Source organism: Pezoporus wallicus, unplaced genomic scaffold (assembly GCF_028554395.1).
Source record: "Pezoporus wallicus isolate ANWC-B61680 ecotype Strahan unplaced genomic scaffold, APGP_CSIRO_Pwel_v1 contig_10790, whole genome shotgun sequence".
NCBI lineage: Eukaryota > Metazoa > Chordata > Aves > Psittaciformes > Psittacidae > Pezoporus > Pezoporus wallicus.
In genome coordinates this window covers 291,233-304,258 of record NW_026640522.1, presented here as the reverse complement: position 1 = coordinate 304,258, position 13,026 = coordinate 291,233, and the positions used below count along the sequence as shown (strand labels likewise).

At 45.3% G+C, this 13,026-nt stretch overlaps 1 protein-coding gene across 1 annotated transcript in view; it reads left to right on the top strand.

Moving 5' to 3' along the window:
- EXD3 (exonuclease 3'-5' domain containing 3) overlaps nucleotides 1–13,026 on the top strand; it is a 287,857-nt gene that overhangs the window by 106,397 nt on the left and 168,434 nt on the right. The window contains 4 exon segments of the mRNA XM_057419277.1: nucleotides 2,814–2,867; nucleotides 3,536–3,675; nucleotides 4,475–4,575; nucleotides 11,909–11,982. Of these exon segments, the coding sequence (XP_057275260.1) occupies nucleotides 2,814–2,867; nucleotides 3,536–3,675; nucleotides 4,475–4,575; nucleotides 11,909–11,982 (369 nt within the window).

The following is a 13,026-nucleotide window of genomic DNA, read 5'->3' as shown; positions in this document are numbered from 1 at the left end:
ACCAGCTTGCGTGATGTGCTTGAAGTTCTCCTGCTCCACAGCAGTAGTGGTTTGAGCTGTGTCTGCCACAGCTGGGGCTGAAGGTGATGTCTCTCCACCCTTTGGCTAAATGAGTATTTGTTTCTCTACACCCTTTGGTTCAGGGTAGAAAATGCATCCAGTAAAGGAGGAAGACCTGACCTCAGACAGCGCGTGTTCATCTGATGAAGTCACCTCTACAGTTAATAGCGATGGAGATCAACCTGTGTCATTTAGATAACAGTTCTGCAATTAGGTTAATCTGAATGTGCATGTGAACCTTAAGAAGCTATTAGGGAAACCATTGTATGCTTGCATCTAAAAGTAACACGTTACTTGGTTAATACAAGGTATTATCTAGTTAATACTTGGTTTATACAAGGTACCAGTGAGATCCAGTGGTGAAATAAGGTTTTGAGAGTTGCAAGTCTTATCTCAGTTGCAAACTGAGATAGCTGGGAGAAAAAGAAAACCAGCTGCCAAAGCGAGGGAGACCCAAACCCCTTCTTCAGGGCCAAAACAGAAGTAGCAGCCTTCAACTTGTCTACGTGTTGAGAATAATTACACAGCTGGAACTTTGTGGTGTTAATCTGGTATTCTGAGAGAAAAGTAGTCTGAGACTTGTGGAGCAGAGTGGCATATTGGTCTCTAATCAAGTGGAATCATAAAATGGTTTGGGTTTCAGGGACCTTAAAGTTCATCCAGCTCCAACCCCTGCCACGGGCAGGGACACCTTCCACTAGAGCAGCTTGCTCCAAGCCCCTGTGTCCAACCTGGCCTTGAACACTGCCAGGGATGGGGCAGCCACAGCTTCTCTGGGCACCCTGTGCCAGGCCTCAGCACCCTCCCAGGGAAAAGCTTCTGCCTCATATCTAATGTGAATGATCCTTTTTCAGTTATAAACTTTGGAGTAGGAGAGGGAGATTTGGTTGAAGATTTAGCCAGGCTGAGGAATGATAATGTGATAATGTGCCTTTCTCGTCAGTCTCTGGTTTGCAGCACACAGTCACTGCATTAACATTAGCTTCTGCTTTTGTCACTTAAAGCTCATCCGCTGATTCCTCTTTTGGAATGAAGCCTGGACTGTTGGTGATGCAGTGTTCGTTTTGTGTTAAAAACGACCCCAACCCCCACAGACCAACCCAAAACAAGCAGGGACAAAAGCATATCTCTGTTCTTTCTGAACAGTAAGATTGAAAACCCATCTGCTGCTCTGTGTGTGTCTGCTTTGGTACAGTCAGTCTTTGAGGCAGCAGATGAAGTGCCCACAGGAATTCCCCAGAAGGTGGTGGAAGCCAGGGCTTCCTCTGTGAGCAGGGCTCCATGAGCTGTGGGGATTGGGCTGTGGTGCAGAATGTGGTATTCCAGCAGCCAGTTAACTTGAGGGGTCATCTCAGTGCTAGGAGAGATGGCTGGGGATGTGTCTCAAGGGGTGCTGTGACTCCCACTTAGCTTGCTTTTCTGGTTGATTAGCTCTATGAGGTTTTCACCCAGGTGAAGTGTAATGCTGAGGTGTGTGTTTGCCGGGGGGAATGCGCATTTTTTACTGTATTAGGTTTGTTTACTCATTCTGTAACCAGCACAGATCCAAAATGCACCTATTTTGACAAATCCTTCGTTTCCACGATCTTTCTCTCCAAGCAGAATCAATCTCTCAGAAAGGAGAGCAGAGAAGGCTGATGAGGATGAGAGCTTTTCCTCTAAGCCCTCATCTGAATAAACCTGGGTTTGTGCCCTCAGCTGATGATGGGCTCTGCATGGGCTAGAGATGTGTTTTCAAACACTGTTTACAACCATTTGGGAAAATACAGCCTTACTGTGCAAAGTGATTAGAAGGACTCTTCATGTCAAACATTCTTCATAGCTCAGCTCACTCACATTTACATCAGTACTAACACGTAATGTGCTAGAAGGCTCCTTGCTCTTACTACTCTATTGACAGGAACAATACACTCTATTAAAGAACACTGTTGTAAGCTTATTCTGTACCTCAGGTCCTGGTATTCTCATACACTCCAGAAAGGAGACGCTATTAACTGCTTACAATCTTACTTAGTTTACCTGCCTCCCCAGCAGTGCACAGTTAGATCTTCATGCATTTTTGTAATCACCGGCCTGGGACAGGAGAGACAGTGGCTGAACCAGTTCTTCTTGCTGTCAGAGTTCCTGCAGTTCACTGCAGCAGTTTCCTCATCTGCAGAAGATCCTGGTTGGGGGTTCCTTTGTGACCGTGGCAGGTCTTGGCTTATCAGAGATTTGTAGATACCACAAAAGGGAAAATGCCATTCTTCCCATCTTTCTGACTGATGAACCCTGGCACTTCCAAGGGGGTGGAGTCAAAGACCTCTTGATTTCAGGGTCTTTTAAATCTTGAATTGCTTGCACAAAATGCAACTATTTCATGGCATTCAGAAGGCAGAGCAAGGTGGATAATGTTCATTAAGAAAGTGGTGCTGGGTCAGCTGTGGTTTCAAATGATAGTGATGGAAAATACCCTCTAAGCTGATTCTGTCCCAGCTTTCTCACTCTTTCTTGCCAGACAACTTAATCTTTAATTCTTGCTCCAGGGTATGCTGCTGCTCGGAATATGCAGCTCTGCCAGGAGTGTTCTTGTTTCTAAGAGGTATGCATGTAGCTAAATGTTTATATGATTTATACTTGAAAATCTAACCGGAATCATTCACACATTAAACATTTGTATAATAGTGTATACTTAACTTTGGATGGACTAATGCCCATTTATCCACTGTGGTGGTGTTCTCCTAAACATACAACTTTTTCCTTGTATTTTCTAGGCAGCCATACTGAGTATTAAGCTAAAATTGCAGCCAGATCAAGATGTGGAGAAGGTGAGTCATACCCTCTGCAAGCTTCTCTGTCATCAGATCCACCTTTTGTTAAGCAGAAGATCCATCATGACCCTCCAAGTTGTGCTGCCTCTCACTTGAGGCTTTACTTTGTTCCCAAGAAGCAACTGCTGCAGTGCCGATGGACCCTTTTCATCTAGGGAGAAGTGACACAGTGTGTTTTCGTAGTTCCCATTGCACCCTACCAGAGTGCTTCTCATGCTGCAGCCACTGTTCTAAAATATTCATAGAATCCCAGACTGATTTGGGTTGAAGGGACCTTAAAGCTCACCCAGCCCCAACCCCCTGCCATGGGCAGGGACACCTTCCACTAGAGCAGCTTGCTCCAAGCCCCATCCAACCTGGCCTTGAGCACTGCCAGGGATGGTTATCACTGATGGAATTTAGTGCTTTTGCTGTCTGGAAGCTTTCCTAATGTTTCTGTTGAAAATGTCCCATCACTCTCTCAGGCAGTGCTGGTTGTTGAGCAGGGGGGGTGTGACCTGCTCACCATGTCTGAGCAGCAGGGAACAGGGCAGCCCCCAGCCAGGTTTCAGTCTGTAGTGTCATGGACCTCTTCTTCATGGCCTTCTGTATGCTGCAGCTCTCACTCTGTGGAACATGGTGATCAAAGGCAGGGCACAGGCTTTAAATGTGATTTCTTTTCTTAGATGTGCACGCCGCTACTGCTCCAAGATAAAGCTAACTTGGTGGAAGATTATGTGGAAGAATATCCTGAGCTCCAGAGCAAGCTCTTGCACATCCTGGACACGTGGTGTGAACCCCATTTTAACATCAAAGACATCACAAGGTAGAAACATTTGTTGATTTTCTAAACATCTGGGGCCAAGTTGCTGTCAGAGGAGAGTATCTTCTATCTAAGATAATTCCTCAGCACAGTGGAGTGCAATATATTTACTCTTCAGCTGAGAAAGAGTAAATTCTGGTGCCTGTGCCACAGAGCCCGTGAGACAGAGGTGTCATTCCTAGTGACAGATGCTCAGCTCCTGCCAGGAGAGATGAGTGCAAGATGAAACCTGGGCAGTAGTTCTTAGCAATACAGCAATATCAAAGCTTTCTCCAGCAGGCTGTAGCAATCACACTCTCGTGCTTTGCTGCAGACAAGGGCAAGTTTCAGTATCGGTTGTACAGGTTTTGCAGGAAGATAATACTGTGATGAAGTGGCAGAAAAACAAGAGCTGCAAGTGGTTAACCTCCCTGCGCTCATGAAAGTTGTGTGTGTCTTAGTTTATAAACTGCCTCTCACTAGAATAGCTCCTGTCAGTCACAGACCCAACAGCAGAGTCAAGCTCACAGTGCAGATGCAATAGCTGCAGTCTTGCTTCTGAAAAAAGACAAGAGGGAGTTGGGAGTTGCTTGCTTTCTCTTTCTTTAAAATAAGCCTCTGGACCTGCTTCAGTCACTGGCTGGGCAATGTGTGTGGTTGTATTGTTGGCTTTTGGCTGTAATTTAGGAAAAGTTGGGGATTGTTCATACCAGCGCATAGCAAACCCAAATGCCTCTGCTGCTAAATCTCTGCTATTTGGGAAGCAAAAAAGTTCAGGAGATTCCAGAGATGTTTCTTTCAGATTTCATTTATTTGCTTACAGACAGTACCAAGGCCTGTGCAGGTACAAGCCGGAGAAATTTAACCGCAAAGTGCTAAGCAAGCTGGTCTTCAGGCTCCTAGAGCGGTTTAACGTTGATCCAGGTATGCGATATTGCAACACATTGTGGACTTATCTCACCAGCAGAGAACAGATGAGGTCAATTTGTCTTCTTCCATGTTCAGCAAGAAATCTCTGCTGCAATTCATCACGGGGAGTTTCAGGGTTTAATTAATGATATTGAAAAACAAAGCTGGTAAGTTATGGGAATTATCACTTTGGACTGTCAAAGAATGAAGTGCTTGTGACTAATAGACTGCTTCTGCCATGATGGGAAATAAATCTTGACCTCAGAAAGGCTCTACGTAAACACATGATGGTCAGCTTTGAGTTATGACTCCATTCCACTCACATAAGAGGCAAGTCATCATTCGTCTGGGGATCTGTTTTCTTGAGTTATGGGTCTGTCAGCTGGGAAGAGATAACCCTTGGGAAGCAGGAGCCTCACAGCCCTTTGTATTCTTTGCATAAACTAGGGTTGGTGGAAGGGAATTTGAAGGCTCTTCCAGCCTTCTGAGAGTGGTAACACATTTTACATCAGTGACTAGATCTGCTTCACTAGTAGTTACATAATGAAATCTACTTTGGTTTGCTTTGGTTGGTTGTTAACAGGGACTGTTGATCTTTTCCCTCTCTTTGGGACCTTCCTTCAGACACCTTTAGGTGCACTGTTAGGTTTTACCCTGCAAAGCTTTCCATCAGCACCTCAAGATCTGCAATTTTCTTTTCTTGGACTGAAAGGAGTTTTCTAACCACAAATTGTGGGCTTATTACACCTGGCAGCAGCACTCTGTTGCATCTTAATCTTCACATCTTCAGACTGGCATTCAAAACTTAGTAAGATAATTCTTACAAACCCCCATTGGAGGCTAAGTAAATATAATTAAATTAGCACATTGGTGTAAAAGCTGAGACATATGAGGGTGATTTATTTAAAATCTAAAACCTTCCCAGGAGTTCACTTGTCTTCAGAAGTTTTCCTGCTCTACAAGGTTGGTCGTTCAGTAGGCTCTATTGTCTGCTATGATCTGTAAAGAGAATTGAGTTGTTCCCCTTTCCTTGTGACAGGTGCACCAAGGGTATGGTATGAACTGTAGAGGTGAAATGATGGAACTGTTCACGTGCAAAATCCTGAGAAACTAGGAGAGAAAAGTTCTAGGAGAGGAGCATGTATGTGCTCATCCCAGGTGTTCTCTGTGGATGCAGTGTCCTCAGCCTGGTGATGGTGTTGCAGACGGTGCTGCTAATAATAGCCAAATCTTGTTGGTCCTCCACAACACATTCACTGGTGGTAATGACAACACATTCCTTGACGTAGATGCAGATCCCATTCCTTCCTACACATCAGAGAGTGACTTATCCCGTGCAAACTGCAGTGTCTACAGCGCAGGATAAGTCACTTGCTAGATAGGGCTGTCCGCCTCTGCTGATGTGAGAGGGGATGCGGGCTTCTGTTTAGACAAGATGCCAGATTTAGGGCAGCTAAAACCAGTGCTGACTGACTCTCATACTTCATAGATGAAAGTAGGTGTTTATTTTTTACATAATATCAGATGTAATTCAGAGCAGAGCTTCTCATTTCACCAAACTGTGGCTATTTTATTCTCCTTTGAAGTGTTTTGGAAAGGGATGCATGCCTACAGAGGAATTTCTGCTGTAGTGCTGATCCTGCTTGAACTGAACTGGGAAATGGTGACAGCTGGAATAACATGGCTTTCCTTTCTTCCGGCCGCTGTGCTTTCCCTTCTTCTGGGTTTCTGGGTGTTCTTTCTCCATTCTTTAGTGGAAGTAAATCTGACTGCAAGGAAAGAGCCTACAGAAAGGAAGCAGGTTAGGTGAACCATACAGATGAAGCCCCCATTTCTCTGGTTCTCAGTAGCTCCACCAAAAGCTGGCAGAGAGGTAAAACTGACCCTTTGTTACCTAACCTGATTGTGGGCTTGTTTGATGCTTCAGTCTTCTGCTGCTTTCTATCTCCTCTTCACCCATGACTCCACTTGCTGATAGAGGCTGAGAGCAGCAGCACAAGAGGGAAGTGGCTTTCAGTGAGAAAGGCAGGAGGAGGATAGGGTTTTCTTGATATGAGAAGGCAAACTTGTAGGTGACTCAGTTCTTGCAGTTCCGAATCTACTTTTCATATTTCACTGCCCGAGCTCACTCTTACTGCTCACAGTAGGTTTCACTGTCTTCTAAGCAAAATATAGGTGGTGATCACCCATTAAGATTTGAAACACCCCTTGGAACTGCCAGTTTTACGTTTTGGAGCCCCCTGGGAGGTTGGTCCAATATAAACAGGATCTGGAACCCCAGGGGCAAAAAAAAAAAAGGATCACCTTAGATCAGTTCCACCTCTTCATTTTTGGAACCATATTCCAGCATTCCTATTAACACACCTGGTAAGGGGAAGATTTTCTGCCAGTTCCCAAAGGTGCCCCAGTAAATTGTGTGTGAATTCTATTTAACTGGCTTTAGTGGGGAAGGAAGAAGTTGGGCAGAAATGGCATGTGGTTGAGGAAACTGGGTTTTATAGAGTCTTTTCTCACCCGTGGGACAGCATGCTCTGCTGTAATGAGCCTGTAGCTTCTGCAGGCTAATTACTTACTACTCTTTGGAGACCCTGTGAGCCTGACTTAGATTTACAAATTCAAGTGTCAGTCAGAACAGTTCTCAGAGGTGATGGGACAGACCCTGCAAGGGGTTGAGGCTGTTTTCTGGTGCTTTGCACAGCTGGCGTAGCACAGAGGGTTCAGTGGCAGTTCCCACTGAAAATTCGTTGGGTATGAGGTAGAAGTGATGCCACTCTGAAAAGTACAACTGTCCTCAGAAACTGGGCCTTAGTGCCTGTGTGGCAGTAACGCAGATAGTAGCAGTGTTAACAGAAGAGAGATGGTAGCTGAATGCACAGGGAGCAGCTGTCCTGTAGAAGTGTAGTAAATCATCTGAGCACCTCCAGGTTTGAATGTGATGCTGATGTTTTTACCATACTCTTTAAACCGGGTTCTTTTTAGCATAAATTAAGAGAAGTGTTTCTCTTCATCTGACCACCAGGTTATCCTTTTCATTTAATCTTTCATTTCCATCTGGTGTGAACCTTCGTCACTAAGCCCCAGTTCTGGTCGGCCAGATGAAGTGTTCCCAGTGCCTCAGCGCTGGGGCAGCAGAGGGCAGACGAGGGCTGCTCAGCAGCCTGTGCATCTCTCCTCAGGTGAGGCACCGCTGTCCTCAGGTCCTGGAGAGCTGCGGACACAACCCAGGGCAGGCACCAGGAAGAGCTCCAGCAGGACTGTTGGAGTCCACACTGGGCACTTTCAAAAGATGCTCTGTTAGAGAGCCAGGAATGACTGTTAGAGCTCCACAGGGATGATTTTGGAAGGGGGAAGTTTCAAATATTTTTGCCCTTTTCCTCGCAGCAGAAGGTTATTCCTTCCCTTTACATTTGTTTTACAAGGGTTGTTTCCCTCTACTTCCATGGTGATTTTCCTTCAGAGTGTTTTAGCTCTCCTGTTACATACTGGCGCAGCTCCACACAGCACTGTGACTGAAAAGAACCTCTAGGCTTGGACATCAGGAGATAGGAGCCAGCCATTCATGAGGGTGCAGTGGCCGCAGAGTCAAGCTGAAGGGAGAGGGGATTGAACATCCCAGGATCCTTTCCGGGGCTATTACCTTCTCAGATACATTTTTGTCTACTGAAGATGATCTGTGTTAGACCAAGACAAGCAGGCCAGCAGCTCCAATCTTTGAGTTGGAAAAGCTGGCCCTGTCCTTGTAGTTCTGAGCATGAATTCATCATACCCAGGCACGTGCATGTCTAAAGACCACACCAGGGCATTTTCTCCTTTAGGCATAGATCAAACCCTTGTGCTGTGCTCTCTGCTCTTCCTCCAGTCACTTGGGCAGGTGCTCAGGGGCTGGGGGGTACTCTGGGGCCTCTGCTGTTTCACCTGCCTTTCTGAGGATTGCTGACCCTGATCTGTAGTGGCACAGAGCATTTGATGAGAGGCACCAGTGCATCTTTGAAGTGGTTTTCTTGAGTCCTGCCCTACCCTTCACTAATTCACACGTGGGGCCTAAGCTCATAATACATGAGAGACTAATGCCCAGCTTGCTTCTCAGGGGATTCCCTGCAGTCCTTAATCCTTAGCAATACCAGGGTAAAAGCCTCTTGTGTTTCAGGTACCCTGGTTTTGTTAAGAAAAGGCTCCTTTACTTTGTCCCCAGACAAGGTGTGCTTTGTCTGGCATATTCTGTTCTGCCAGGGTGAAGGAGTCTCATTGTGAATGGAAGTCAAGCTCTCAGGGCAGTGTAAAGAGAGGATTGGGTCCACATCCCAGCTCAGGAGGCATCGTGTATCACCTGGGAGTGGTAGCCACACACCACACCTAAAAACGCATTGCGCCATGTCCCCAGTAGGCACATCTCACCCATGTTACGAGTGTGTGTATTGTGGGTTTCATACCCTGTGTGACAGATGGATTTCAGTTTGACTTCCTCTGTGTTGCTGATGGCCATTGACTCTGTGCTAACGGCCGAGAGCAGGCTGGGATTTTTGCTTCTGAGTCAGTCCCAGATGTGAAGTGTGGTTCAGATGAAGCACTGTTGTGGTGCAGCTGTCAGGTTAAGAGTTAACATATGCCCAAAGAGGTGCTGTTATAGTGTTATACCTTTTGTATTCCACTAGTGCTCCACAACCCAGTCATGGTCCCAAAACCCCATTGTGCAAACACTGAATAGAAGCATGGTCCCTGTTCTGGAGAGCTTAGAATGTTGTCTTTTGCACCAACATTGGTTTTGTCGCAGGAGACCTGAGTTCAGACTCCTGTTCACTCAGCTAAATGAGTTGCTCTGTCCCGAAGCAGATTTCTGGATTGGATTTCTGCAGATGTAAGGTGTAGATAGATGGTCAGAGAAAAGGTCTGGCAAAGGCTCAGCAGTCCCATCTGTGTCACCCTCCTGCCCCAAAGCCAAAGGAGCTCCTTCTGCTACTGCTGATATGCAGGGAGGATAGAATCATAGAATAGTTAGGGTGGAAAGGACCTTGAGATCATCCAGTTCCACCCCCGTGTCATGGGCAGGGACACCTCACACTAAACCACGGCACCCAAGACTCTGTCCAACCTGGCCTTGCGCACTGCCAGGGGTGGAGCATTCACAACTTCCTTAGGCAACCCATTCCAGTGCCTCGCCACCCTTATAGTAAAAACTTCCTCCTTATATCCAGTATAAACTTCCCCTGTTTAAATTTAAACCCATTCCTTCTTGTCTTGTTGCTACAGTCCCTAATGAACATGGAACCTATTGATAAAGACCTCTAAGGTGGAAGGTTTGCCATCTCTTGTGCCACCTATGCCAGTTCTCCTCTAGCGTTGCCATTTCACTTCTGTTGTGTTTTCTTTGTTTGGGTTTTTTTCCTCCAAGAGGCTGGATGAAATCTTTTGCCTTTATGACTTTGACAGATGCACCTCATGTTTTACTTTGGCTGTACCAATTTTGTGTTTGTCCTGTTCTTTTGTATGCGTGTGTTCCACTTTCCATGTTCTTTTAACTTCTTTCTTGGGACTGAGATCAGTAGAAGTTTCTGATTTAGGAGTTAGGTCCGTTGCTTCACTTCCAGTGCTTCCATTGCCAGCCCTTCTTAACTCCTTTCCCCTTAGAAAGTATTTTCACATGAAATCTTACCTGCCAGTTCCTTGAGTTTATTGAAGTCCATCTTGTTGGTTTTATTTTGCTGTTCTGCCTTAGCTCTTTGAACTCCTCATTTCGTTGTCTCTAGCCAAGTGACCTTTTCATCCTCACACTTTTGATTAGTCCCTCTGTGCTTTTTGTAATCAAATATAGAAAACTGAATTAAAACTCAGTTATTTTGCTCCATCAGAATAGAAAATGCTGCTCGTGGCTCCAAAACTATTACAGTCCATCCATGTTGCTCTGTCCTGCTTCCCTCACAGATACCTGTGCACTTAAAACTCCTCAGTTCTGCCAAGTCCTGAGCTTTGGTTATTTCCTCTAAGCTCAGTGGATCTCCTGGGTGACCCAGAGCAGCCATGCTCTGCTCCTTTCTGAAGTGCTTTGAAATCTCGAAGTCAGGAGGTGATATCATTAACTCTTACGTTGATCTCACCTTCTTCAAAGAGTGTTGCTTTCCATGAGCTGCCGATCGTTCCTTTGGGTCTTGGGATAACATCCAGAGGAAAGATCGCTATTTACTGGGGTAATGTCCAGTGAGATAATTACAATAATTTCCTCACATCTTTGGAGGGTGAGGATAAGTTGTCACACTGTGGAAGATAAGCTTATAAGTAACAGCTTCAAACATTTCTATTTGAGGTGGAAATGGTCAAGTTATGGCGTGATGCTGCTGTAACCAGTGGGACATCAGTTCCTGTCCCTCTAGATTCAGGGGCTGGCATTCTCTCAGGTTTTATTCTTTGGGCATGGCCATATGTGTGGGGCAGGGGGAGTGCAAAGCTCTGAGGTCCTTTGACTTGGTAACATCGGTTTCTCCTGGTGTATGTTGATTCAAGGGGGGCTTTTCCTTTCACTTTACTGGTTTCTGTTGCCATTTCCAATTCCTGGTCCTGCTCCTTCTGACTACTAGTGAGATGGGTTTAGCCACTGAAACCCCAGCTAAGGGTTTGGTTAAACCTTTCCTTGTACATGCATACCAGCATCCAGCAAGAACTGACAGATATGTATGCTAATCCTGGTTAATGTATTTTATCTTCTGCGTTATCTCTCTTTGTGCTGGATTTCAAAACAAGGAGCTATGTGAAGACCTTGTTTTTTGCAGTTATAATGAGGCCTAGCTAATGAAGATGACAGTAATAAAAATACTAACAACAACTGTTGCTTGCTAGCTCAGCAAAACAATAGTGACCTCCCTCCATGTATGGAGATGGAGTCTCTCTCATGGATATGTATTTTATCAGATAAACTTTAGCCACAAGTTTACATCCTGAGGAACATGCTCAAGAATGCTTCAATGAGTTAACAGCACAGGTTCCAATTAAATCAGAAGAACACAGCCTCTAGAGACTGGAGGTGGTGCCTTTATGAGGATACCACCTAATTAAAGGTGTGAAGTCATTGGGAAGTGTATTGAACCAGCAAGTGCATCTTATCATTGCAAGGTGGTAGAACCAGAGATATCAGAACCAAGGATTAGCATTGCTAATCATGGGTGAGAGTGTAAATAACAGTTTCTTTAGCTAAGCTGACAGTGTGTGTGTCTGTCCATCATTGTTCCAAGCGTGATGGCATCCTGCCTTCTACATACTGAGTTTGAAACTGGGGAAGGAAAAATGGCATGTCTAGACAGTTAAACTTCAAGGAATTTCAGCTGTGTTGTGTACTTAAATGTCTTTCTCCTTCTTCCAGCTCTCTGCCCTAATGTCGTAAATCAGCGGCACTTGAGAACTCTGAAATACCTCTTTTACAAGAGATTCGTTGAGGTACGTTTCCCCATTGTGTGCCGTGGCTGTGAATGAGGCTTTTTGTTTCTTTTGCATTTCTAATAACATAATTGATCTGATTGGAATGTATTGATAGTATACGAGCAAGTTTTCATTGTGATGATTATTGTACAGAAATGCAATGGATCTGCCATTGGGCCTGTTTATTCTGAGTGAATAGTTTGCGTGTCCATTCATATTCTAATGACTGGGTGTCAGGACTGCTCAGACTTGGGTGCTAGTTTGCCTCGGCATCCTCAGCAGTGTTCTGAGACCCATCTAGGTAGGTCAGGATATCTCTCCAGAGACGTATTTTCTCTCAGCTGTCTCAAATAAGCAGGAGCGTACTGGCTAGAGAGGTTTTGGGGGGTTGTGTGTTGGGTTTTTTAACACTAGGGTTTAGGCAGTTCACATTGCTGGGTTCTTCGTAGGCACTTTGCTTTGGTACTTGTGGCTTGGCTGTGATAGGTATGGCCCAAACTTGCCACAGAAGCTCTTTTGTGCTGACAGCCATGTTACTGCTGAGCAAAATGGTGGTGCTTTCCACTCCTGTTGTCCAGCCTCCAAATTCTCTTTCCAGATGTGCTGGTACTTGTCCTGGCACTGGGGGCTTGTAGAAATAAGAAGATGCCTTTAGTTCCTTCTGAGGAGCAGGTTTCCAGGAGGCAGCTCGGAGGCTGACTCTCTGCAGAATTACTTCACTATGGTTTCTCCTCCCCTCTCAGGAGTGTACTGAGCCAAGTCACTGCCCTTTGGATGCTCTTGGGCACACTGTGCTGGGGAGCACATTTCTCTTCTTGTTAGCAAGGCAGTTTTGATGCTTCTCTTGAGAATCTGGCATTCATCCTTATCCTGTGCCTGGAAGCAGGTTGTACCAGCTGAGAGTAAGGTTTTGTTCTGCCTCTTCTGGAAAAAAAACAGCTTGCACATGTTGTATCCAGGTGTAGCAATAGGACTGCGAAGGACAAGGACCACAAGAGAGCAAATATCATAGCAAAATGTTTCCATTTCTTGAATTTTGCATTATCAAGCTGTATTGGCCAA